Genomic DNA, 26,788 nt, shown 5'->3' with positions numbered 1-26,788 from the left:
GTGTTTACAAAATTGGTCTTTATTGTAAAATATACAGTACAGTTAAATCAATTACAATGCAACTTTAAAATATAGTAACATACTGCATAACTTTCCTATGATAAAACAAAGTTTGTATTACAGTTAAATATTGTGTAATTGATACATTTATAAAAATCGTTAACAGTGTATTTAACAGGCAACCTGCCTTTCAGTTTCACTGACTTTGTAAGACAGAAAAAACAGAAAGACAGCTAAATAAAATGTATAAAACAGACTGTTACTGCCCTAGAGACAACATCAGACATACTGGTGGCATCTACAAAATGTTGGCAGAATGTTTCAAAGAGAAAAAAACATTCAGGATTTTTTTTAATGGCTTTTGACCTCTAACTTTATAAAATGTCAGCTGTGGGTGAATGTATGAAAATGAAATTCATATACAATAATTATCACATCCAAGTAAGAATACTCCTACATGCTCACACAATCTGACAATCGAAACTTTTTGAACAAGACACCCAACCATTTCCTGCCATTGTGTGTATGTGTGTGTGTGTGTGACAGCTGTGTCAAAGTGATCCACTATAAAATGTGTAGTTCACCCCAAAATGGAAATTTGCTCAGTATTTGTTTATTTACTGTTTACTACATTTTGAAGAAAGCTGAAACCCTGTCACCATTAACTTTCATAGTATGTGTATGCCATACTATAGTATGGCATACACATACTATGAAAGTCAAGGGTTACAGGTTTCCAGTTTTTATCAAAATATCTCCTTCTGTGCTCAACCAGGTAAATGACAGGAAAATAAGGACAATTTAAACAAAAATGTGGGAACTATCCCTATAAACCCTACAGAAGGTTTTAAAACTCATGCTTGGCTTTGAGAGGTGTAATTAAGAGATTTTAAATAAGCTGTAACATCCAGTTCTAGTTATTTATGTCATCACCATGACTTTTTTTTTCATGCAAAACTTTTATTATCATGCTTTCAGACATTCCATGCATACCTGAAATGAATTCCAGAAACGTTATGAGACGTTATGTTTGGTATGAATTTAAACATCCTTTTCAGTCCGAATGGAGGACACGTACACTCAGTACAGACATGCCCTTGTTGTTCAATGCCTTACTGAAAGTGATTGAGCAGGTTTTTATTAAAAAATACTCTGTACTTCCTTTGCATATCTGCGGGCAACTGAATATTTATTTTGTTAAACTTATAATACATATTTATTAAATATAAAATATTGTATATTTTTAAGGTAAAGTCTAGATGGGATACAGCTCTGGATACGCATATGCTCACTGTACAATTCATATTTTTACATCACTGTGAATGGTATTTTAGGGTCACGGTGAGGGTAGGCGTTAATAAAAACTATTAAATGAATAATACTTGGTATAATTACTGATTTTACTTTTCTGTGAGGGTGGCTCAGTGGTTAGCACCATCGCCTCACAGGAAGAAGGTTGCTGGTTCGAGTCCTGGCTGGGCCTGTTGGCATTTCTATGTGGAGTTTGCATGTTCTGCCAGTGTTGGCGTGGGTTTCCCCCACAGTCCAAAGACATGTGCTATAGGTGAATTGAATAAACTAAATTGGCCGTAGTGTATGTGTGTGCATGTGAGATTGTATGGGTGTTTCACAGTACTGGATTGCATCTTGAAGGGCATCCGCTGTGTAAAACATATGCTGGATAAGTTGGCGGTTTGTTCTGCTGAGGCGACCCCTGATGAATGAAGAGAAGCCGAAGGAAAAGGAGTGAATGAACTTTATTGTGATGGCTGGGTTTGAGGTCGGGATAAGGGTAATGAAATACAATTAATGGAAAATTTAATTAATAATCTAAACATTTACTTCCAACTGCAGCTGTATCTTTTATAGTTCAACAACTTATTTTCAGGTAGAGTATTTTTGTCAGAAGCTTAGAAGCAGTATTGAAATGTTCAGATGGCCATTCACTAGAGCATTTCACTATTTAAATATTCAACTCTCAACCACGAGATCTGCAGCTTTCTATTAGATAGAGGGATTTCTATCTGTGCGAAACATATTTAGAAGATCAGACTGTGAATGATTTTATTTCCTATGATAGTTGGCCTGTTAATCCAACTTTTAATGCCAAGAGGTTTTCTATTCAAAGGCCATTTTTTCCCTCACATTCCTAATGGCCCCCGCTTGATTCCCATGAGAAATCGTGACATTTGTAGTTTGCTGAATCCTGGAAGACTCCATTTGTTTGAATGAACAAAGAGATGGTTTTGAATCTGGTTTTGTTCAGACTTAGAGATGTCAGGAGTCAACTGCAAAAATGCTTCACACAGAAAATCTGGACGATCCTTGCTTTCATAAAGGCATGAAGAAATACAGGATTTCTAAAGATGCATAGATGTCATTATAGTGGCCTATAGTGACTCTAGTTACAGGTGTGGTACATAACTTCAAAGCAATGAATCACAAGAAGCTGTTATGTGCTTAGCCTGTAACTTGAGTGAGGGGTTGCTCTACACTCTCAGAAATAAAGGTACGCGAGCTGTCTCTGGGGTGGTACCTTTCCAAAAGGTACAAATTTGTACCTTAAAGGTCCATATTAATACCGCAAGGGTACATATTAGTACCTAAAAAGTACAAAAGTGTTTCTCTTAAAAGTTTTAGGTACCTTTGAGGTACCAATATGGACCCTTTAAGTACAAATGTGTACCTTTTGAAAAGGTACCACCCCAGTGATAGCTCGTGTACCTTTATTTCTGAGAGTGTATGATACAAGACATACATTTCCATTTATGAAATGTTCCTTATTTCATTTTTAATGCCACTTTTAAAATTAATAAAAGGAACTTTTTTAAAAAACAAAATTTTTTTTTTTTACTTTTTAACCTTTAAAGACAGGTTTATTGTAAGCTCGTCCTGATCTTGCCAAGTGCTAGTTGTCCTGAGAACAACAAAATTTATGATCACCCAGGGACAACAACTCTATCAGCCAATCAAAACTTACAGTTGCTTTAAAACATTTCTCGAATCATCCTACACATTTGCAAAACAGAAAGTGCATTTTTTAAAACAACTCAAAACTGGCGATACACCAAAGATTACCAGCAAAAGCCATAATCCATGGTGTTTTGCTGTATTTGTACAAGTTGGTTTGAAAAATTCACTTACTATTTTGCACATTTCAAGGATGATTCGAGAAATTTACCAAAGTGACTGAGACTGACTTTTTTGATTCACTTCAACTGCTGACTATACTTTTCAGTTGATGGTTCATGAGATACACATTTGTTAGAGAAAGTTACAGTAAGATTCACCTGGGAGTAATTTACCAATTTAGAAAAAAAAAAAAACAAGGAAAAAAGGTCTAAAGGAAATGCATAGAAATATGCTTGACATATTATGACAGATTGTTCAACCATTTTGCATGTAAAGACTAATGCTATGAACAAATGCCTTAATGTTGTGCTATACAGCAGACCATTTGATCAACATGACATAAGCAATTGATAACATAGGAAACAGAAGAGAATTGTACATAATTGTTCGCATGGATGTCCCAAAGCATTTACAAATTGTTCAAAGAAATGAGAAACTGCTTGTTTGATGTGCACATTTGAAGTGAATACAGGTAGTTTTGAGAATTTCAATTCTGATCAAAGAAATGTACCAAAGCAACTGATAAATAACTGTAACTGATTGTTTATGCTTTTTATAAACTTGTCAGTTCACATAAGTAAAGAAAATTGTATATATTAGAGGAATTTGTCCAGGAAACACTTCATTACCCTTGATGTTGTACAGAAAATGTCACCAGAGTGTTGCAGTGAGCAAAGAACTACAAAATAAATTTATTAGCGCCACCCATTTCAATAAAGTACCACAAATAAGATAATTCACTTGTCAGTTTCTCATCCTGTCAAAATACTTGCATATTTTGCCATAAACATTCAATATATTAATGTAACTTTAAAGGTTTTGGCCGCACATCTACTCAGCAAAGCACTTCTCAATGGTCCTCAAATGTAATGTACATCTTTGACTTGTTTATTTAACTTTTGTGGATTTTTTATTTATTTAATAAGGTTTCTGCGGTGTCTGCCAGTTGAGAAAAGTTGAGAAGAAATCATGCATCCAGTTTGTTATAAACCGCCTGCGTGTAAATATGTGCCATAACTTTACCCAATTGAATTTTGTGGCATTGTGACGTAATCTTTGTGTGACATGAATCTAGTTTCTTTCGTTTGGTTACAGTAAGCACACGCCAGCTTCAGTTCACTCGTGTTTAGAATTAGGTCATCTTTCTCTTATGTGCAGAGCTGTGTTTGTCAATGTGGTGCTGTGGTTTTCAAACTAACCAGGACAGATGGTGCAGCTGAGCATTTTAATCAAGCATGTTCACTTTTTATATGTATAGATGTTTGTTTGGATACATTTTACAATGATAATGGCAGGCTGCAATGTCAAGCAATGATACATTATGCACCATTATATGTCATTATAATGTAAAAACAGCTTTGAATACTTCTTTCTGTCAATCATTTCAACTTCCATACAATGCCACCTTTAATAAAAATAAAAAAAATATTTAAAAAAATGACAGCGCATTTGACAATACTTCTTTAAACACTTCTATAGTTTTTTTTTATTTTTTAAGTTAACTCAGTGTTACTTTATTATTTCATAACATTGTTAATTTAGGGGCATTTCTTTGTAATCATTTATAAAATTTACAACTAGTTTTTAAAACTATATGTATTCAAATAAATCAGTGTACTCTACCTGATAATACCTCTACCTGTCGATCGCAGTTGTAAAAGAAACAAATTATAACTTGATTTCTAGTTGATCATTTGAAAAAGAGGCAGAAGGTAGATTTTTCAGATGAATCAACTGTTAAACTGCATCTCAATCATCACTAATACTGCAGAAGACCTATTGGAACCAGCATGGACCCAAGATTCTCACAGAAATCAGTCAAGTTTGGTGAAGGAAAAGTCATAGGGTTACATTCAGTATGGGGGCATGCAAGAGATCTGCAGCGTGGATGGCAACATCAACAGCCTGAGGTATCAAGACATTTGTGCTGCCCATTACATTACAAATCACAGGAGAGGGCAAATTCTTTAGTAGGATAGCACTCCTTCTCATACTTCAGCCTTCAGATCAAAGTTCCTGAACGCAAAGAAGGTCAAGGTGCTCCAGGATTGGCCAGCCCAGTCACCAGACATGAACATCATTGAGCATGTCTGGGGTAAGATGAAGCAGGAGGCACTGAAGATGAATCCAAAGAATCTTGATGAACTCTGGGAGTCCTGCAAGAACACTTTCCTTGCCATTTCAGATGACTTTATTAATAAGTTATTTGAGTCAATGCAGAGATGTATGGATGCAATTGTCCAAGCTCATGGGAGTCAAACACAATATTAACTCTTTTTCCACTGCACCATGACTTTATATTATAAACTGTACATTACTTCTGTTAAGAATTTTGTCTAAGCAAAGTCAGACATAACTGTCCTAATGAAATAATTAAAGATCAAGGCATGATCATACTTTATTTTGCTAAATTAAGCGTAATCTAGAGGCCTTTTATTTGTTGTTCCTAAGACTTGGATAGTCATCAAGACTTTTGTATATTTTTTTCTAAATGGTTTCTTAGCAGTGCTGTCTCTTTATGAATGCATGCAACTGATTTCTACACAAACAGCCACGCATTTGCTACAAGGAAGTTTTGCAGGTGTTAACAGGATACAGAAAGCTTTAGATACAGGAATAAAACAGGAAAAACTGTACTATAATCCTAGAGGCCTTTGATATTAACACCATACCAGAAAATAAAAGCATTCTTTACCATCTGAAAGATCTAAGCTGTGTGAGCAAGTCAAAAAAAAAAAAAAAAAAAAAAAAACTGGTCCAACAAACAAACTGCTTACTGGTCAGGTGAGAGGAGGAGAGATTCCCAGAAGTTTACAGAGGTATCAGACATTTACTTGTTTGAACATGACTTTGATTGAAAGCAGCTTGATTCATGGCATTACACTGCTTAAGTGGTAAACTTCTCAAGTGGGTTCAATAAACTTGAGAAACATTTGGCTATACTAAGATTTACATTTACATTTAAAAATTTGTCATTTAGCAAATGTTTTTTTTTTTTTTTTTTTGTCCAACCCGACTTGGGTTTTTGGAATTCAACATGCAATACACATCGAAAAAATGCTCATTTTACAAAGGAACTGATGTTGCTTAAAAAATAAGAGCTAGAGTAAGAGATATACGACAGTTATTAATGTTATTATTATTTTATAGCCCTCAAGTGTTCATTTCAGAGTTTTCAGCTGCTGTGTGAATGCTACCAGTGATTCAGCAGTACTTGTGGGATTTGATTTATTTCTGTTTCACATGATGAAAACTCCTTTTGAAAAATCTTTGGACATTTCAATCGATGAAATTATGAACGTTGGAGTTTATTTAAAGAAGCACAAAACGGACAAGAATTCAGTTCAAGTATCCATACAATTCTCACACCCTATACTGACATTCCTGATCTTCTCTACACACCCATGCACATTCCAAACCTGAATCTTGAGTTTTCTTTCATTGCTTTACATAAAGACATCATTATTTCGCATTTTCGCATATTGTCTTAATCAGGGGTGCCCAAACTTTTTCATTTAAAGGGCCAAAAACCAAATATCATTATGAGCCGTGGGCCAAAAGAAAATAAACTATATTAAATTAAAGTTGCCATGGTTAATTTCCTAATTTATTTCATAATATTTAAAAAAATACATCAAAGATATTGCTTTAAAGCATATTAACTACTGCAATATAACTTTTAAAACGATAACTTATTGCAATAAAAACATAACAGTGAACAGTGGAGTTCAATGCTGAATACACTAATCAAGCAAAATCTGCCTTTGCCTTGATTTGCTCACCAGCGTCTCTCCATTGTCCTCTATCCATGATGTGACAGTACATTTAATTTAACAATATTTAATTTAAACATTTAATTTAAGTTAGCTTTTAACAATAAAACAAACAAAAGTTTACATTAGATTTGAAATGACAATCTCTAAAGCCTCTCCATCATTCTTTCTCTCTTCTTAGATGGGATGGTGGGCCAAATCAAAGGTTACCATGGGCCAACCTTGATCCTAGTTTGGGCATCTCTGGTCTTAAACAACCATAAAAATAGATTATAATTAATTATAATCTATTTTCTTAGTACAATTAAGTATCAGCTTATAAAACACAATGTAAGGGTAAGAGTGATGAAAGTTCACCTCCTTCGAAAGAAAGGACTTCTTTTAGCATTTTGTTGGTCAGCATTTCATCAGAGAGCTCTAAATCTCAGCAATGGATTGAATTCTTTAATTGTTATCTAACATTTCATGCAAATTTCATAACATTTTGTTCTAGGTCAGTCTAATGATAGCTTTTGTAATGGACTGATTTAGTTTAGCTTTTTTATTTAAACGCTTAACATGTTATAAAATATTTACAAATGATTATTTGTAATATGTTAATCCAAAGATTGCCTAACAAGCACATGGCAAAGTGTTTTACAATATCAATCTTATCAGACAGGTGTTTGTCATGTCATATACTAGGCATTTCCGTTCTCTTATCTGCACATTCACAACTCAGTGAGCTGATAAGAGGCAAGGTCACTCTGCTCCTGGTTGTAAAATTACATTAAGGAAAACTTATTTGGCAGTGTCATTACTAGATCTTCGCCATTATAGTTTGATGTTAATACTGATTAGGTAATGCAATACAGAAAGTTATGACTGCATGACCACATGATTTTGTTTAATAAGCTGAATCGTGAACTAAAAATGTTCCAGTTATACTAAGTTAGACTTAAATGTTAACTTTTTTGTATATTTTGGTAACACTTTACAATAAGTTTAACCTATTGTATTAATGTATAGTTAACTCATGTGCAGTATATGTAAAATAGCAGGATAGTAATATATATAAGGCATATGTATATTTTATCATATATTTTTTCATGTATTATTTTTTATTAGTGTTAAAAATTGTTGTTACATTTATTAATTCATTCATTCGTTTTCCTTTGGCTTAGTACCTTTATTCATCAGGGGTCACCTCAGTGGAATGAACCACCAACCACAACCCAGTACTGGGAAACATCCATACACACTCATTCACACACATACACTAGAGCCAATTTAGTTTATTTAATTCACCTATAGCACATGTCTTTGGACTGTGGGGGAAACTGGAGCACCTGGAAGAAAACCATGCAAACACGGTGAGAACATGCAAACTTCACACAGAAATGCCAACTGGCCTGTGACTTTCTTGCTGTGAGGCGACAGTGCTAACCACTGAGCCACTGTGTCACCCCTACATTTATTATAATTAAGCATGAGCTTATAAAAAATGAAGAAAGGGTTAGAGTAACGAAAGTTCACCTCCTTCTTAAGAAAAGCTTTATATTGGCATTTTTCAGGTCATTGTTTCAACAAAGAGCTTTGAATTTTAACAACGGGCTGAATTCTTTATAATTTATGTATTTCATAATATTCTATTCTAGGTCAGTGAAATGATTGTTTTAGACTCAATAAACTTGCCACTGAACTAATTAAAGTTGCAAATGAATGAAACGTTGTAGTATGTGTAAGAAGAGAAATTGGATAAAAAATGTTTAGCTTATAAGTTTTTAGGTGTTCATTACGTTAAATAGATTTAAAATATACAACTACTTGATTTTAGATAAACAAGCAGAATTACACTCACTGGCCATTTTAATAGGTACACCTTACTAGTACCGAGTTGGACCCCTTTTGCCTTCAGAACTGCCTTAATCCTTTGTGGCATAGATTCAACAAGGTACTGGAAATATTTCTCAGAGATTTTGGTCCATATTGACATGATAGCATCACACAGTTGCTGCAGATTTGTCGGCTGCACATCCATGATGTGAATTTCCTGTCCACCACATAAAAAAGGTGCTCTATTGGATTGAGTTATGGTGACTGTGGAGGCCACTTGAGTACAGTGAACTTGTTGTCATGTTCAATAAACCAGTCTGAGATGATTCATGCTTTATGAAATGGCGCGTTATCCTGCTGGAAGTAGCCATCAGAAGGTGGGTACACTGTGGTCATAAAGAGATGGACATGGTCAGCAACAATACTCAGGTAGACTGTGGCATGGACTCAATGCTCAATTGGTACTAATGGGCCCAAAGTGTGCCAACAAAACATCCCCCACACCATTACACTGCCATCACCAGCCTGAACCGTTGATACAAGGCAAGATAGATACATGCTTTCATGTTGTTGATGCCAAATTCTGACCCTACCATCTGAACGTTGCAGCAGAAATCGAGACTCATCAGACCAGGCAACGTTTTTCTAATCTTCTTTTGTCAAATTTTGGTAAGCCTGTGCAAATTGTAGCCGCAGTTTCCTACTCTTAGATGACAGAAGGGCACCCGGTGTGGTCTTCTGCTGCTGAAGCCCACCTGCCTTAAGGTTGGACGTGTTGTGCGCTCAGAGATGCTCTTCTACATACCTCAGTTGTAATGAGTGGTTATTTGAGTTACTACAGCTCAAACCAGTCTGGCCATTCTCCTCTGACCTCTGGCATCAACAAGGCATTTGCGCCCACAGAACTGCTGCTCACTGGATATTTTCTCTTTTTCGGACCATTCTCTGTAAACCCTTGAGGTGGTTGTGCATGGTAAATCCCTGTAGATCAGCAGTTTCTGAAATACTCAGACCAGCTCGTCTGGCACCAACAACCATGCCACATTCAAAGTCACTTTAATCACCTTTTTTCCCCATTCTGATGCTTGATTTGAACTGCAGCAGATCGTCTGCACCTTGTCTACATGCCTAAATGCATTGAGTTGCTGCCATGTGATTGGCTGATTAGAAATTTGCATTAACAAGCAGTTGGAAAGGTGTACCTAATAAAGTGACCGTTGAGTGTATACAGTATCAGGTTATTCTAAACATAATTTAAATGCACCTTTCCAGGTCGTACAACTATTAGATAACTTGACACATAATATTGACAAATTGTTCAACACCCATGTGTACAAATTATGTAAGCAGCAACAGTCAATGTTGTGTTCATGTTCACAGGTTTGAGAACTTGGCACCGAGATCAGTCTGATATATTTTTGTCAGATATTTTTCTGCACGCGGCTGGACAACAGCACTGTGTTTGAGTAATGGTCAGCTGTATGACGTGTCAATGGATTCTTAGAAGTTTGACTGGAACATTGTGCACAGTCCACCTTTGCCATCAAAACATACAGTCACTCAGCAATTTCTGCTTATAGACTATACATAATCACAAGAGCACTGCCAACAATTACAATCGGAAGCTCAAGCTTTATTTTAAGGGTGCTGGAAACTGTTTGACATTTTAATGAGCGCAGCTTGAGGAGTGACTGAGGGATTGTTTGCCAATATAGATACTGTACTGAATGTACGCACGAGGAGTGTCATCTGATTGGTCTATTTCTGTTTGTAAATATGTTTCCCTGTCAGATCATGTGACTTTGTGTAGAATTCACCAGTGAAAGAAATTAAAATATGTAATGACCGTGTATGTATACACTTGTTTGGAAAGAGGGATTGGTTGATATACAGTGAAGGAATATGGCAGTATCATCCGACATGTAAACAAATTTATGAAACAAATGTTTTTTAGAAATGTTCCTTTTTCCTGTTCGTAGACTTAGCAGTATTGCACTAGTTAAAAAATGATGGTTCCACACAATTCCTTCATGTTGTGCCAACACACATTAATTAAGTTAACTTAATTGTTTTTTACAAATTTAAGTCAATTGAACATAAAACCTTTAAGTTGTCTCCACAAAACATGAGAATTGTTATTTTTGTGTACAATTTCTATATATTTTACAATGAAACAGTGTGTTATTTGAACAATTACACTCTTTTGAGTCATCAATGTGACAACGTGTTTTAATTACTTCTGTAAAATTTCACGCTGTACCCACAGCCCTGAACAGAAAAAGGTGCTTTGTTTTGAGGTCAAAAACAGATGTTTCAACCTTTCAAAATGTTATAATATATTCATAACAATGTGTTTTCATAAAGTTAAAAGATGAATGAGTACACTACCTGACAAAAGTCTTGTCGCCTATCCAAGTTTTAGGAACAACAAATAATAACTTGACTTCTAGCTGATAATTTGGTATCAGAAGTGGCTTATATGAAAGGCCTCTAGATTACGCTTATTTTACCAAAATAAAATATAATCATGCCTTGATTTTTAATAATTTCATTAGGACGGTAAGGTCTGACTTTGCTTAGACAAAAGTCTTGTCACTTAACACAAATAATGTACATATAGATTTATATAGAATATAAAGTTATAGTGCAGTAGAAAAAGGATTAATATTGCTTACGACTCCCATGAGCTTGGAGGACTGCATTTATACATCTCTGTAATGATGACTCAAATAACTTATTAATAAAGTCATCTAGAATGGCAAAGAAAGCGTTCTTGCAGGACTCCCAGAGTTGATCAAGATTCTTTGGATTCATCTTACCCCAGACTTGCTCAATAATGTTTACATCTGGTAACTGGGCTGGCCAATTCTGGAGGACCTTGACCTTCTTTGCTTTCAGGACCTTTGATCTGATGGCTGAAGTATGAGAAGGAGTGCTATCCTGCTGAAGAATTTGCCCTCTCCTGTGGTTTGTAATGTAATGGGCAGCACAAATGTCTTGATACCTCAGGCTGTTGATGTTGCCATCAACTCTACAGACCTCTCGCACGCTTCCATACTGAATGTAACCCCAAACCATGATTTTTCCTTCACCAAACCTGACTGATTTCTGAATCTTGGCTGCATGCGGGTTCCAATAGGTCTTCTGCAGTTTTTGAAGTACAAGTCGAGTTATTATTTATTTCCCTTACAACTGGGATCAACGACAAGGCTGTTTTGAGGTGTTGAGATGTTTAAATGTTGAAAAGAAATAGTTTTTTAGACATTTTGCCTCACCAACAGTGTATAATAACACACAAAGAATTAGAGGTTATGACTCATCAATTATTTTAATATCTATAGATCCTCAAAAACACATTTTGCTCCTTATATTTTTTTACATTTCTTCAAAATCAGGCCATCCAAGGAGTTTTCGATTTATTCAACAGAACATGAACACTGCAAATTTAACAACAAATGACCATAGCGAGATCTTTCGTTTAAGATGTCATCACACCACATTTACATTCAAAGCTTCAATTAAGATTCTAGAAAAAAGTCAGGGTTTTATTTTAACAAGGTTATTAAACTACAAAATATAAAATATCTATTGTTCTACAGTTGAAGTGTATTTTTTTCCATTGAAACTACATGTGGTCCGTGGCGATTAATCAAATAGCTAAGTCAATGACTATCACCGCTTTTGGAACAAATAAAATACAGTGGAAATCAAAATGAAAGAACAACCTTCAATTTTTCAAATCTGGTTAGTCATAAGTTATCCACACAGGAATAAAAGAGCAGTTTGTGTAAAGCATATTTCACAAGCTCCATTTATTCTGGAAAATTTCCATTCACATTTCTATTCCAGATTTGTCATTTCTAGAATACTGCATCTTTATAGTGTCACTAAATCTCAGAAATCCTGGAAAAGACACAATATTTGTAAAAGTGTTCAGCTCTGAGCAGATTAAAGTTCTCAGCACAGAACTTTGTCTTGATGTTTAAGGCAATCTGGACAGAGAGTCTTTACTGAGGAGCATATTGTGTAACCAAAAAAAAAAAACTGGTCTAAAATTCCCTTTAGTGATAAGGAAGTTTAATTCAACTGGACCTTATGGAAAACATGTTTGAATCCAAAGTCTTTAAAGAAGTGAAAAGTGGAGGTGAAGTGACGTGGTTTGGTGGATGTTTTCTTCAGCAGTGGTTGGGCTTCCTATACAGATACATGACAGCATGAAGGCAAATGTTTATCAGAAGCTCCTTGGCAACATGCAGTCCATTCCTGGCAATCATTGTTCAATCTGCCAGCAATTTTCAAGCAGGACAATGAGCCCCGTCACACAGCAAATTGACTAAAGCAGTTTAATGAAGCTGAAAACAGTCAAATAATAAAACGGCAACCCAGAGCCCTGAACTAAACCTGACTGAAAATATCCGGAAAATCTGAAAAAGGAGAGACTGATATTTTGACGTTTGTAACCAAAACTCATTAGGGCAAATATCAAAATGTAAAAATGTCACAATATTAATAAAACTAATTAATCTTAATTAGAATTAGTTAAGCACTGATATAAATCAGACCATATTCTTGTGCACCACAGTAACTTATACCAGTATAATCCACTGAAACCACTGTGTCAGATAACAAATATTTCCTGTCTCTTATCACCTCATTCACAACTATCCGTTTGCCGCCTCTTTCTCTTTACACAAGAAACTGACAAAAAATTCTGGAAAGACTTCAACATTTCTGAGAGGTTTGTCAACAGACGTACATTTATGGTTTGGCAACCTCTTACAGATTAAGGCATTCCTGAAAACAGCACACGTGTAAACAGGCACACAAACACACACATGAACACACACGCACAACAAGAAGATTCTAGATTCTTCAGAAGAGGATTAGATTGTTAGTAAAACACTTTTCAAAACTCACAAACACTTGTTTATTCTTTCTGAAAGTCAGAACGTTTTACCCCAAACTTTAAGTTCTGTCATCATTTACTTACCGTGAAGTCGGTTTATTCCTCAGTTAATTTGTTTCTGATTATTTCAGAAACTGCTGATCTACTGGAGTTACACTTCACAATCATCTCAATGGTTTACAGAGAATGGTATGATAAGATAATGTTTCCAGCAAGTGCAATTCCCCGTTTAGTAGTTTAGTAAGCTGATAGAAAGGCAACAATAACTCAAATAACCACTTGTTGTAAGATCTATAGAAGCATCAAACCATGAAGCAGATGAGCTACAGCAGCAGAAACGCAGACATGCTAACTAAAACTGCACACTAATATTTGATTGGTGCGATGAGTCTCGATTTCTGATGCAACATTCAGATAGTAGGGTAAATATTTGATCAAAACAATGAAAGTGTTGATCTATTCTGCCTTGTACACTTCAAAAAATATTCTTCTAATTATTTAAAACGTTTAAACAACTAATTTTTTTTTTTATTTTGCATCTGCGTAATTTATGTTCAATAAACTTTAAAGTTGTAAAAACCAATATCGATTTGGACTGGGACGACATGAAGGGATTGTGTGTAACCCTGCATTTTTAAAGTGTACCTGTGGTTCAGGCTTGTGGTGTAATGGTATGGGAAATATTTTTATGACCATCTGACCATCCTTTAAATGATAGACTACTGTTACATTGTTGCTGGCTGTGTCAACACCTTTATGACCACAGGGTTCCTGACGGTTATTTCCAAGAACCCAAAAAAGAAAAACAAGCACATTTGACCTGTATGCCTCATTTTCCTGGAAGCTTTAATGCCTTTTCAATGCAATTTCAGTGTTCAGACTTGAAGTTTTCAAAATAGACTTCAATATTGGTCCAGTTAACAATACTGGTCTGAGTGATTTGGTTTAGGTTGAATTCCTTCAGATTGAACATATTGTAGAATCGAACATCTGTTATATTTTTATGATGTTCTTGCAGCCGTCTGATAATTGAAAGCTTCTAATCCACATTCACTCCCAACCATGCAATTTTGTTTAATAGACATTGAAACATCGTCATATTTGCAAAAACAAGGCTAAATTTGGGATGACAGTAAAAATCTAACAGAGTAGCCTATAATCTATAAGAATAGCCCAGAACTGGACTACTTGTCAAATACACAGGCACAGTGATTGACATGTAGTCATTCTTTCCTGCATATTTAGTCCAGTTTTGGGCTTCTCATAGACTTCTATTAGATTTTCACTGACATCTGAAGTTCAGCCTTGTTTTAGGCAAGCTTTCTATTGCTAAAATGCTTGCTGGGTCAAATTGCAAAAAAATGTCAAAAAGCAGCATTCCTAATTTATTGCTTTTGTGTTTCTTGGAAGTCAGTCAATCATACCGGTTTGTAATAAGCTGAGTTACCATCAAAAGCTGCAAAGTCATTTCTCACCATCACTTTTTCAGAGACCATCCTTACATTTTTATAAATATATTTATATATATTTAAATAAAACTTAAGCAAACACCAAATCTGTTCTCAAGAACTGAAATCATAGTCCAAACACACTCAATACAACTCAACCTACAACAATTTTATTACAAATTATTTATCAGTTTTATATACACATTATTTACATAAAACATACACAAGACACAAAAAATGTACAACAATCCTATGAAGACAGAACAGCTCTCCATTCTTCTGACCTTAAATAATACTGTGAATTCATATAAAATCCTTCTTCCTCTTGAAATCCACAGACAGACGTGTAAAAGTGGTCGACAGGTAACATGGGAGAGAATTAATTTATGCCTTGGTACAAGGTGTGTATTAGATTGATAAATAAGCTAGGTTTAACAGTGCTTTTCTTTCCTTCCTTCATAAATTAAAAACGTACAAAAATATATTTAACAAACAACACGTTGTTAAGGAGGATTCGGAGATCCACAAACAGTTTCTGACAACGGAAAAATGTACAAACAGTATCAAAAGACAAAATCTATAAATCTCAATCAATCCAGAACAGTTCAATGGGAGAAAAAAAACAATGCCCTGAGCAAGTCCAGTAGCCATCCATCACCTATCGGAGCTGGACATTTGAGCAGCATGAGTTGACTTCTATCCACCCAAAAAAAACATGGTGCATTTCCACCAAACGTGTACCACAACAAAAAGTGCTCAGGCCCTGCACCATCATGAGTCCCGGGGTAACAGTGCTTCCTCTCAGTAGTGCAATCTGTAAATATAATTAAATCAAGGGTAAGTTATTAAATATAATCATTTTATCGTAAGATACAGCTCTCTCTCTCCATTAATAAACCCTTAACTATGACATTCAGTTAATAAACCCCTATTTTTCTGCTTATTGATAGTTAGTGTTTGGGTTTAAGTATTGGGTAGGATTAGGAACCTAGAATAAGATCATGCAGAATAGTACTTTAGAACATGAGTCTCAAACTGGATTCCTGGAGGGCTGCAGCTTTGCACAGTTTTGCTCCAACCCCAAATCAAACACAGCTGATTCAACTAATCAAGGTGTTCAGGACTACTAGAGATTTAAGCAGGCGTGAGTTGGAGGTGGTTGGAGTTAAACTATGCACAGCTGTGGCCCTCCAGTAATTGAGTTTGAAACCAAAACTTTAGAACATGCATGCACTAAATGCACTCACAAACTGCCATCTTAATAGGGAGAATCGCTACCCAAATTAAACGGTTACCAAAATGAATAAAACAAGGTAGAAAGACAGTTTGGAGGATTTAAATGCCGCTGAAAAAACATTCTTAATTCATTCAGTTATCTGCATTTCAACTAAGAAACTGTAGAACACATTTTAAGATCACAAAAGAGAGCTGAACATGTGCATTTAGAAAATTCATGAACTACAAAAAGACGGAATCCATTTCCTAAAATGAACTAAAAAGCAACGGCTCATGTAATCAGATAACTGGTCTAACCAGCAAATTAGTCTCAATGTTCAGCATCTTGCATGCTTTTATTATTCTAAAAATGCCTGAGCCAATGTCTGTCATCATAGTTATTTGGTAAACATCAGGCATCTACCTCCCAACACATCATTTGTTATTCATCTGCTCATTCATTATTATCTGTGCACGCAAACTTATGCAGGGGGAAAAAAAGGAAAGATCCACTGTCATTTTCCTACTTAAAAGCAGCTTTTATTTGTATTAATACTACTAGTACACATTAATATTAATATGTACCAATTTCAGAAGTGACAGGATTGAGCTCTTAAGCGCATGGGATGGTATATTTACTTGCAGCATATTTAAGTAAATCTTGAAAGGTAAATACACAACTTTTAATAAAAAGTGGCAAATTACTACATTTAACCGTTTTAGGTTTAGTCTACAGCAATACTGGTTTGTTGTTGCATCCGATGTGCCAAAAAAAAAAAAAAAAAAAAAAAAAAAAAAGTGAATGGTAGAACATGTATGCATACCGTTTTCTAGGTTTTACTTCCCAGCCGTCCCGGCATTTAACAAACATAATCTCTTGTCCTGGCGATATCTCAGTTTCTTCAGCGCAGAAAGTAAACCTGTGAATGCAACATGGCATTAATAAACGACGAAGGTCAACTTGCACACAAGGAATAAACGTCAAGGGAACACTCACTTCTTCTGCGTTTCTCCTGCTTTGACTCTGATCCGCCGAACCTCCAGAATCTTCTGGTTTGCAGTACTCGACCATGAAAAGATCGAGGACCCCAAGTGTTTTATTGCGGATGTCCAAGAATCAGAAGGTCCTTCCCAGCGAAGTGAGATTTTGAGCAACTCACCGATGTCCTCTTCAGTAAAGACCAGAAAGGTGTTTGTGAGGTTAAGACCAATTCCTTCAGTACTGTGAATAAAACCAAACAGTTTTAATCTTGCTGAAGTTACATTCATTTTAAAAAGACTCCAAATAAAAGGTTGAAAAAGGGTTAATTCACCTAAAAATTTAAATAGTCATTAACCATCATGTAGTTCCAAACCCCAGAGACTTTGTTCATCTTCGAAACAAAAAATTAAGATATTTTATGAGCTCTTACCCTCCACAGTGAGCAACAGTCCAGAGAGTTTGAATGCTTAGAAAAGGAACTATTGTCAAACATCCCACGTGACTTCAGAAGTTCAACTGGATTCATATGAAGCTCTGAGAACACAGCAAAATGCTATAAAACCCAGACATAGGACCAAGTCATTGTTCTGCAAGTTAAGCAAGTCTCGGGTCTTTGCATTCAGTATCCTAGTCAAATCCAGAGCCCAGTCAGATAAGTCCAAGTTGAGTCCAGAGTCTTCTTTAATCAAGTTTGGGACTCGAGTCCAAGCAAAATTACTTTAAGCAAGTCATTTCACTCGGCAGCCATCATTGAAACACCTCTCGGGCACTCAAAAGCAAGGAGATCACGACACCAACCTCATTTATCATCCTCTGGATAATGATCATCTGATCGCACTGGTCTTCTAAAGTAATCCACAACTTGGTCCTGGAGAGTCTCCTCAAGAAATAACAGCGACTCTTTGTTAACAACTTTGTGGGTCTTTGAGTAGGCGCCGTCATGTAATGTGCGCTTGACAGGACGGACTGTACCTCACGTTCGTTTCACATAGATTATAAAACCACCCCCCCCCCCCCCCAAAAAAAAAAAACAGTTTTTTTTAAGTGCACTTGGTTCATTTAAAAGCACAGATTTAAGCTTTATTTGGATCTATTTCTTATGTCTATGAAGAAGGCATTCGCTGAGATTCCAGTGTGTATGTTTACCACCAAACTATTGTAAAAAACAAATGTCTGGTTAGAGCTTTTCCCCCTGTGAAACACCAGTCTATAGTGAGCGCTGATTGGCTTCTGTACTAGTAGGCGGGGCTTCATTCGCCATATTAAACATTACTTTTCCCCATTCAAAACTATTCGAGTGACATGTCTTGTGTATTATACAGTCTTTGGTCCAAGTCAAGTGGTCCGGCTGCAGATAGAAGCAAAGCTGCATGCGATGCTTTTAATGCGCACACCTAACCCCGCCCCCAACCCTACCCCTCACAGTGACTTCATGAGCCATTCACCAATGTTTTTTTCTGCCTTGTCAGAGTGTGCATTTACTATTGGCTGCGTTTACAAGGCATATCTTCAATAGAAATTGTGTAACACACAAGCGTAGTACTGCCCAGTTGAATACTAAAGTCACACAGATAGTTGAGACAACGTCTTTGGTTTCTTTTCTGGACTTTGAACATCTCTGGACTGTTGCGGTATATTAAGCTCTCAGATTTAATCTCAATTTATATATTCCAAAGGTGAATTCAGGTCTCATGGAATTGAAACATGAGGATGAGTGATTAATGAGTGAAAAATACAACTTTATCAGGATCAGGATGTACTTACACATCTACACTGAGATTAATGCTATCATTATGGGATCCGTATAGTTTGACATAGAAAGTGGGATGTGCATTCTCTGCGTTCTTCCTGTCGAACACATGCATCTTCATCTGATAGTGGTAACCTGTAGAGTATGGCAACATGGAACATTTTTAGTGACTCATCATTACTGCGTGTGACTTTGAAACAAAAGACTTTGAAATTACTTACCACCAAAAGGCGTGTCAGCACGAGTTTTCAGGTACATCTTGCTGTTTCTCCTCTTACGCATTTTCTTGGCATTGTATCCAATGCTGTTGCAGCGGTTCTTCCGGCAGCTCAGACAAATGCCCTTCTTAAAGCGATCAGGGCCGGTACATTGAAAAGCGTAACTCACATGGTCTTTGTTCATCAGGGAATCCACAAAAAGATGGACAGCCCGCTCATGTTCGCACTTCATGGCTTCCATGAAATCTGTGTGGTGACAAAACACAACATTAAAAATACGATAGGAAAGCTGAAAAGTGCCAAAGCAACAAAAAAAGTTGAAGCACGCACTTCCAGAAGCAGCGGACAGAAACTCTCCAAAAGTGCAGCCAGGCTGAACATCGCCACCATTGGGATAGATGTCAATGTGTCCAATTGGCTCCTGGATCCCAATACTGACACCCAAAGCTCCCCGTGTGTACGTGTGCAGGACGTCGACAAAATCTGCATCGTCAGGAGAGAGTTTATTGTGGGACTCTGCTCCCTCAAACATGGGGCCAGCTGGGTCTAAACCTATGAAAAAAAATGGATGGATATTAAGATGTGGCCTCAATGTGTGCAAAAGGGTGAGCAACTCAAGTCCTTTGTTACAAAATGCTTCAAGAAATGGAAATCTCACCTGTTATACGGCCAATAATTCCTTTTACAAAAGTCCCAGCATATCCAGCAACATGAGCCCCAAGACTGTAGCCGATCATGTGCACATTCTCGAGCTGGAGCTGCTCTTCTTTCTAAAAAACAAAACAAAACACTTATTGTTATTATTATTATTATTATTATTATTACTACATGTTAAATTCTATTCTATAATCAATCATTTGATTATATTATTCCATTTAATTTATTAGTAAACTTAATGTGAAATTTTAAGATGACTATACCAGATTTCTTTTTTCTTATTAACTAATAAAACCAAGGTGAAGCGTTCAAAATAAAATACGTGAATATTGGATAAATCCAACTGGAAAAGCTGATCCACATCATGAAAATATTCTAACCAAATATTCTAGAATAGACTATTTATGTGAAGGGAAACCTCTGGGTATTTTTGGAATCCCTCAAGACTGATGAGATCAGTTTTGAGAGTTTAAAAAAACATTATGCTTTATGCACATCACTGCTGTACCATGTTCAATGCCAGCTGGGGCATCCATGGGCATCTGTGGGGGATTTATTACGCTCAGCTGCTCAATTACACTACTTGCATTTTTACCCCCTCAAAAAGTGCTTCACATTCTAAAGAAATCAGCTACAGTGAATGAATAATTATGGTTCCATAGAAAATACCCATAATGCCTTCGGCAAACTCCCGACATCACAAACAAAACAAATCCATCTGGAAAAGACAAATTGTACTTCAACAGGACATCTGCTCTCCTAAGAAAAGATGAATAATACCAACAAAGACCCAATAAAATTGGCCACAAGCAGCCTTCACGGTTGCCAGTTCTCTCTCTCAAAAAAAAAAAGAAGCACACAGAGAAAAACAAACACACCCAGCGGGATGTACAATATAGACATACCTGGAGCCAGTCCAAAAGTGTAGCTATGCTTTGCCCAACCCGGCGAGTGTGGTTGACGGCATCAGGGTAAAGCTGGTTAGCAAGGCCCAGCCAATCCACCACCACCACATTGGCCTCGGACTCTCGTCTCTGAACAGCAGCCACCAGTTTGTGCATCCAGCTCTCAAACATCCCACTCATCTGTGAAAGACACCACACCCTTTGACTTCCAGCAATCACGTGCCAAAATGCAGTATTTGCTTTACATCAGAGTAGTGAATGCGTTACTACAGTGAAGAGGGTTTTTGAAGGAAGTACATTGTTATGTTTAGGTTCAACTCAAATTGATTTGAAGCTATTAAATTGATGAAGCTTTTGGCATTATCATAATGGCAAAAGATTACTTTAAAAAGCATAACAACCAAAGAATATTTAGTGTATTGTGGTTTTGTACATGCATGTTCAGAGTAAATAAATGTTTTAATCTATTTAAAATAGCAAAAAAATTATAATAGGGAATACTAAAATCATTAAAATAAACTGTGAGAAATGGCCATAATATACAAAAGTTGTATGTTTAAGTTTGTTAAAAAAAAAAAAAAAAAATTTATAGGTTCCATTTAATAAAACAATCAAGACTTTTGATTTTAATGCATCATTAGACTATTTTGGGCTTTCCGCCTGGATTTTGCCCACCCATATTTAAGCTTCCCAAACCCACATGCAAAGTTTGGTATCATTTTTTAAAGGAAAACCATTGAATTTTCATGAAACACTGCTAAAAGTGATTAAAAGAACTGTACATGTTGTGGGTGTTATAATAAACTTTTTTTTTGTAAACTCAAATGTAAAAGTGTACCTTTTAGGTTCTGTGTGGTCTAGGTTGTTGTAATTAATTTAGTTGGATCCTGCACATGTCAGTTATCAGAAGAAAAATGTGTCTATCAGAGATTAGGAGGTTAAATAAGATAAAGCCATTAGCTAAGATTAATGAATGCTTTTCTGTTTTCAATTTATTGACCTTAATTAATTTAACCTGGTGTAGAACCTTACCATATTGAGTCAACTAACAAAAAACCTATTAATGGTCACAAAATTTATAATGTTGGAGGCCAGGTTAACATTTAAAATATTCGTTTCTGAGGGGGAAAAAATAATTGGATTTGAAGTCTTCAATAATTTGGTGCTGTGATTAATACCACTGCCAATACACATCAATCTGAATATCCTTAAAAAGGAACTCAAAGCTTAAATAACCAATTATTTCACTTAACTATGAAGTTCCCATGATATCAATAGTGTTTTTTTCTGATATATGGAATTATCATCATATGTCTAATTACATTGTATTATAGATAAAGGGTGAGCCAAAATAAAGAAAAAAAAAATAATAATAATTGGGCACATGATTTTCCTTAATATCTCACCGTCCAGCCGTGGATGATCAGAATTGTTCTAAGAGTAGCATTGAACCCACACGCCACAATGCTTTCCTTTTTTCCAGGTTGGAGGTAACACGCTCCGTCATCAAGATCCAAGGACTTCCGCATGTTGTAGCTGATTTTGTCATGAAGTACCGCTGGATCTGTTGGGAGGAGGTTCTCTGCATCTTCTAGAAGGAAACAAAAAGCAAACAAATATGAATGGAATTCATGCAAATCTCCAAAGTAATACTACAGAATTTTGATGGTTAATCGGTTTTAATATTGTTACAAATGCTTAATTGTTTCACAAGGTGTTGAGCTTGAGTCCAGTCACTGTAAGCCTTGTGACAACATCTCGTTTTAATGACTAGCTTGAACAATCGGGCCAGTGTAGACAGAGGGGTTTGCAGAGTTTGTTTGCTAACGAATGAGTTTAGCAGTAGTGGAATGCCAAATATAGTTTGTATGTGGGAATTAAGAGTTTACAAACAGTTTTACAGGTTTTCAAACGCAACTTATTAACTCAAGCAAGAGTGCAGTAAAGTCATCATAACCAGTTAGAAATTAGCTATGGTGGGAATTTATATAATCATAACCTTTCTGAGTCTAATTTGTAAGCCTTTGGTCTTTGTAAATAGAGATTTACCAGAGTAATGCAAGGGTCTTATGTGGTCTTGTGTGGTTGATATGAGACATTTAAAACCCCTCCCGTTCACAAGGCTCCATTTGTTTGATGAAAAAAAAAAAAAAAAATATATATATATATATATATATATATATATATATATATATATATATATATATATATATATATATATATATATATATATATATATATATATATATATATATATATATATATATATATATATATATATATATATATATATATATATAAACAGTAATATTGTTAAATATTTCAATTTGAAGTTACGGTTTCTTTACAAAAATGTTGTAATAAAAATCCTGCAACACAAAGCTGAACTTAGCAACTAGCGTTGATTGTCACATGATCCTTCAGAAACTCTTATATGGTGATTTGCTTCTTAAAAACCTTTTTGTTCTATTGAACATAAAATATAGTTTTAAGAAAGCAGACAAACAGTAACCATTATCTTCCATAGTAGGAATAACAAATGCTATGAAAGTCAAAGATTACAGGCTTTCAGCTTTCTTAAGAGAGTATGAATTGATTTTATTTTCTCATTAAAATTTCATTTTGGGTGAACTGCCGCTTTACGACGACTTGTCAGCTGATGGCACAAGCAAATTTAATCTCCAATGGACGTTAATGCCCACAAATTCAAAACTTTAATGTTGAAATTATAGGTTGGAATACATAAAACGTAGCAAAAACACATAAACAGTCGTTTAAGCAGATTATATTTGCTCCACGTCAAAGAACTCCTAACGTTTAAATACCCCCAAACGTTTACTTATAACGTCTAATTTTAAAAATCGCCTCATACAGAGCAGCCCAAAACTTTCCAGCACAAAGTCAGTCACTGCAGGCGACAACACGGCATTGCAGATCCTTGATAAAACGTGGATTTATTTGGGCGTCCTTTTAAAAGGCACATCCGAAACAAAGTGGATTGTCCGGGTTTTACCTCAGTGAGTCGCCGACACGTCAGTAAAGCGGACATTTTAACTTTGAACTCATTCATTTTTTTTGAGTGTGGTTTCATTGACAGGTTCATTCAGGTAATCATTTTAATAAAGTTAGACTTTGCGTATTTCTCACAGTTTGAACGAAACATGAGTTACTCTTCGCTATTGTCCATGAAGAGAATGACTGTAAACAAAGAAAATTAAAAATATATTTATACATATGAATGAGATATTGTACAAATTAAACTAATCACATGGCACATTTAAACGTGCTTAACAGTTATTAATTAGCTAGCAAACAAAGATATAACTCTTTAAAGTTACCTTTTAAAGGCGCGCTCTCGTCTGGTGCAGCTGCGAAGGCACTGAATGAATGGCACAGGATAAAACATAAGCAAATTGCAATTCTCAATGATTTTTCTACCATAATGTTCAGGGCTTTAAAACAGTTTCGTTATTCTGTTGCCAAAGTGAAATGACCAAGGAAGTGTAGCGTGTTAATCCTTCACTGAGAGGTGCTAGAAAGTGTATGAACCTGTATCAGGTTGCTCATTAGAGTTTTAAATAGTTTTTTTAGTCATCTGACCATCGGCAGATATCTACGACAAAATTCTTTCTTTCTAATTGGTCAAGCCCCTGCAACTACGTTCGAGGGCGTGGTATGTACGTTTGAATGAATTGTAGCGAAGACTGGCACAATTCTCACGCTGCTGTTAACCCTTTGCTCTCCGGGCGCGCGCACGCTGACGCACGCAGCACAGCAAAGTTTAACGAACCGTCAGTGCAGCACATGACTGTGTTTGTTTACAAATATGCAAACATGGCGTGTTTGTGGAGTGAAGTTGGCAGCATGGGTCTTCTGGGGGTCACCGTTGTTCTGGGTTCACATGTTTTCTGGGTAACATTTGTGTTTTATGTAATGAAAGTTTTTGGTTAGCGTCGTCAGTTTAAAAGGTATGTTACCCCCTGTGTTTGAGATTTCAGCCACACAAATAAAGTTCTGATATTATTTTTTATTAACAAGTAGGCTGTTTGTACACATTTTTTTAAATAAAGAAAAAATCACCAAAAATTGCCTATGCAGTTTATTATTTTCCACATGGTGGATTTGAACTCAGTAGCCTAATATTTATTCAAAGAAATTTACTTAAATTATAGAAATAGAAATTATAGAAATCTTCAAAATCTCTAAAATGTGTGGGATTAAGTTGAAACTAGAACACTTGGAAACCTCATCCCAATGACTGAACTAACTGCTGAAAAATAATGGGTGGACAGATTTGTTTTATAATAATTATTTGAAAAGTCCAAAATAGTCACAGGGCAACATATTTTATTATTTTGGATGGATGCTTGTTGTTTTTGTAGAAGATGCTAAAATAATAGGCTACTCTCTTCTTCATCAGGGCAAAAAGTTTTGTGTGATTTAAAGAGATAAACAGTTCACCCAAAACTGAAAATCATCTACTAATCATTTACCCTTCCTCGTCTCCTAAATCTTTATTACATTTTCTATTCACACACACACAAACACACGCACGCACGCACGCACGCACACACACACACACACAAAACTATATTTTAAATAATGAAGGTTGCTGGTACCCAAATTTCCAAATTTAAACTAAACAGTGTTGCATTTTAATATGAATTCCAAATTATCAAAAGGAAGACATATTATATTATAAAATTAAGTATAAAATATTATATTAACTTTGTCTGCATAAAATACACCCAACTGGAGGCTGGTGAAACCCAAGTGGGTCATATTGAAAAAAAGCTTGGCCCCCATCCCTCCATTTCTATAGTGTTCTCTTAGAAAACACCCTGGTGAAGCCTGTGCATAGAGGACAAGGGCTGCATACTAAAGAGCTAGAGAGCTTAACAAAACCGCAACATACAAGAACATTTGATGTCCAAAACACTGACATGACTTGTGTAGTACAAATTGTATACAATAGTGCAAACTGCACACAAGCTTTTAAAATAAATAAACAAATAAATAATGAATTAAAAAACAGCTGGATGAATCTGTACATTTATAGCAAAATGAAGAGGATTATTTTTTTAGGTGTCAAGGGTTTCATAAAAAATATTGTTAGGTTAGATTTATTTAAGACATAGAATGACAACAGCAAGAAAAACAATGAACAATTACAAAACTTGCTAAAAAAGTTTTGTTGTGCTTTGGTAAATGGAAATGTAAAATACATTCTGTCCTTGTTGCTGTTTATGACGCAGGCCTGGGGCAGGATCCAGCAGGAAAACCAAACTGAATCAGAACAGGTATAGAAGCCTCTAGATCTCAGGCAGGACAGGTGCATGAGGCAGAGAAAGCCAGACACAGAGAGACCTGTAGTCAAACTCAAAAGAACAAAAAAATGGACAAAACCAACAGAAAGACAAATAGATGCTGGAAGCTGGAAGCATAAACACCACACACAAGGGAAATTAGAGCAGCAAATGAGGAGAAAACGACCCATGCCAGAAGACTAATGATGGAAAATGAGGGAGGCAAGACAAAGACATGATAAACAAAGGAGCACATGGCTAACACAAACAGAAAATACAGATCCAGTGTCCTCCCACTAGGATTAGCAGGAGGATCACTGGACAGTCCCAAAGGTGGATGTGACTGGCAGTGATGTAACTCCTCAATCAATGCCTGATCCAGAATATCCCTATGGGGCCACACATCTCATCAACACATGCCACAATCTCTGAACCCACGCCCTGTGCACCTGAGTCCAGCAGTCTTCTCCTTGTATACACAGGGGACCCATCAATGACACTGGGAGGGGGCTATAAGAAGGCTACACTTAAGAAGGCTATAGAGAAACATGTTTAATTCTAGACACATGGAAAACAGGATGAACACAATAGAGGGGCAGAGAATCTTTTCATATTTAACCTGCATGGGGATTCACTTTCTTACAAAGCTTATACTGCTTCTGTATACCTTTTATTTTAAAA

The 26,788-nt window shown here is 35.8% G+C and overlaps 1 protein-coding gene across 1 annotated transcript; it reads right to left on the bottom strand.

Annotated features, from left to right (window-relative positions):
* Positions 1–15,222: 15,222 nt before the first annotated feature.
* lipg (lipase, endothelial) lies at positions 15,223–24,361 on the bottom strand. Its single transcript, XM_056463405.1, has 10 exons — positions 24,140–24,361; positions 22,208–22,392; positions 20,802–20,981; positions 19,898–20,009; positions 19,570–19,791; positions 19,243–19,485; positions 19,036–19,156; positions 17,287–17,511; positions 17,114–17,209; positions 15,223–15,888 (listed from the first exon to the last, which is right to left on the bottom strand). Exons 1-10 carry the CDS (start codon positions 24,240–24,242, stop codon positions 15,876–15,878), a joined length of 1,500 nt encoding a protein of 499 aa, XP_056319380.1. The 5' UTR covers positions 24,243–24,361; the 3' UTR covers positions 15,223–15,875.
* Between the last annotated feature and the right edge of the window lie 2,427 nt (positions 24,362–26,788).

The sequence above is a fragment of the Danio aesculapii genome, chromosome 8 (genome assembly GCF_903798145.1).
Source record: "Danio aesculapii chromosome 8, fDanAes4.1, whole genome shotgun sequence".
NCBI classification, from domain to species: Eukaryota; Metazoa; Chordata; class Actinopteri; order Cypriniformes; family Danionidae; genus Danio; species Danio aesculapii.
Note: the sequence above shows the minus strand (reverse complement) of the source record. Positions and strands in the feature narration are given on the sequence as shown.